The following is a 2172-nucleotide window of genomic DNA, read 5'->3' on the forward strand; positions in this document are numbered from 1 at the left end:
TGTGTGTGTGTGTGTGTGTGTGTGTGTGTGTGTGTGTGTTGCAGCCGGTCCGTCTGGCCCCTCAGAGGGAGTTCATCAAGTCCCTGATGGGGATCGGGAAGCGCCTGGCCACCCTGCCCACCAAAGAACAGAAGACCCAGCGTCTGATCTCCGAGCTGTCCCTGCTCAACCACAAGCTGCCGGCCCGGGTCTGGCTCGCCACTGCCGCCTTCGACCACCACGTGGTCCGGGTCCCGCACACGCAGGCCGTGGTCCTTAACTCAAAGGACAAGGTGAGACACCAGGACCTGGACCAGAAGTCCTGCTCTGATTTATTCTGTTTGTGAGAAAAACTTCAGAATCCTTTATCAGACTGGGAAAACCTCTGGACCTCTGTGGGTCCAACTGAGTCCAGCTGTGGGTCCAACTGAGTCCAGCTGTGGGTCCAACTGAGTCCAGCTGAGTCCAGCTGTGGGTCCAACTGAGTCCAGCTGTGGGTCCAACTGAGTCCAGCTGAGTCCAGCTGTGGGTCCAACTGAGTCCAGCTGTGGGTCCAACTGAGTCCGGCTGTGGGTCCAACTGAGTCCAGCTGTGGGTCCAGCTGAGTCCAACTGAGGGTTTCTAGTCTAAGGAGCTGGTTTATGGTTCTGGGCATCTGTTCTCTGTGAAACCTCATGATGACCTCATGGGTCTTGTGCTGACTCCTCAGGCCCCCTACCTGATCTACGTGGAGGTTCTGGAGTGTGAGAACTTTGAAACGTCCAGCGTCCCCAGTCGAATCCCGGAGAACCGGATCAGGAGCACCCGTTCTGTGGAGAACCTGGCGGACTGCGGCATGACGGTGGAGCAGCGAGCCGGCAGCTTCTCTGTCGTCCCAAACTACGACAACGACGACGAGGCGTGGTCGGTGGACGACATCGGACAGCTGCAGGTGGAGGTGAGTCCTGTGGGAGGTTCTGATGACATCATCTGAACCAACCCTAACAGCTGTTGTTTGTTTATCAACAAATAAAGATGTTTGTGGTTGAACCAGAGCATTCTGTCTTCACGTCACCAACTCATTGTTTCACACATCAGCAGGAGGACCAAGTCCTGCTCCTGGTGGAACACCATGTCACATCAGAACTCTTCTGGTTGTTGGACATTCACTAAGTAACGCTGCAAATGTTTTAACCCCCCAGCTTCCAGAAGGTCACACCAACAGCTGTGACAACATCAGCCAGTTCTCTGTGGACAGCATCACCAGCCTGGACAGCAAGGAACCTGTCTTCATCGCAGCTGGAGACATCAGGTCTGAACCACAACCACAACCAGAGATCTAAGGCTTGAGCTGCGTGTAGCTGGTCTCTGGTCTCTGGTCACTGGTCTCTGGACTCTAGTCTCTGGTTTCTGGTCTCTGGTCTCTGGTCTCTGGTCACTGGTCTCTGGACTCTGGTCTCTGGACTCTGGTCTCTGGTCACTGGTCTCTGGTCACTGGTCTCTGGTCACTGGTCTCTGGACTCTGGTCTCTGGGCTCTGGTCTCTGGTCACTGGTCTCTGGTCACTGGTCTCTGGACTCTGGTCACTGGACTCTGGTCACTGGACTCTGGTCACTGGACTCTGGTCTCTGGACTCTGGACTCTGGGCTCTGGTCTCTGGTCTCTGGTCTCTGGACTCTGGTCTCTGGACTCTGGTCTCTGGTCACTGGTCTCTGGACTCTGGTCTCTGGACTCTGGTCTCTGGTCACTGGTCTCTGGTCACTGGTCTCTGGTCACTGGTCTCTGGACTCTGGTCACTGGACTCTGGTCACTGGACTCTGGTCACTGGACTCTGGACTCTGGTCTCTGGACTCTGGGCTCTGGTCTCTGGACTCTGGTCTCTGGACTCTGGTCTCTGGTCACTGGTCTCTGGACTCTGGTCACTGGACTCTGGTCACTGGACTCTGGTCTCTGGACTCTGGTCTCTGGTCACTGGTCTCTGGACTCTGGTCACTGGACTCTGGTCACTGGACTCTGGGCTCTGGACACTGGTCTCTGGACTCTGGTCACTGGTCACTGGTCTCTGGTCACTGGTCTCTGGACTCTGGTCACTGGACTCTGGTCACTGGACTCTGGTCACTGGTCTCTGGACTCTGGTCTCTGGACTCTGGGCTCTGGTCTCTGGACTCTGGTCTCTGGACTCTGGTCTCTGGTCACTGGTCTCTGGACTCTGGTC

The 2172-nt window shown here is 56.1% G+C and overlaps 1 protein-coding gene across 1 annotated transcript in view; it reads left to right on the plus strand.

Annotated features, from left to right (window-relative positions):
• Positions 1–2172, plus strand: part of pi4kb (phosphatidylinositol 4-kinase, catalytic, beta) — a gene marked incomplete at its 3' end in the record, with an annotated part of 25517 nt that overhangs the window by 9611 nt on the left and 13734 nt on the right. The window contains 3 exon segments of the mRNA XM_014028544.1: positions 45–272; positions 689–916; positions 1161–1270. Of these exon segments, the coding sequence (XP_013883998.1) occupies positions 45–272; positions 689–916; positions 1161–1270 (566 nt within the window).

Source organism: Austrofundulus limnaeus, unplaced genomic scaffold, assembly GCF_001266775.1.
Source record: "Austrofundulus limnaeus strain Quisiro unplaced genomic scaffold, Austrofundulus_limnaeus-1.0 Scaffold778, whole genome shotgun sequence".
NCBI lineage: Eukaryota > Metazoa > Chordata > Actinopteri > Cyprinodontiformes > Rivulidae > Austrofundulus > Austrofundulus limnaeus.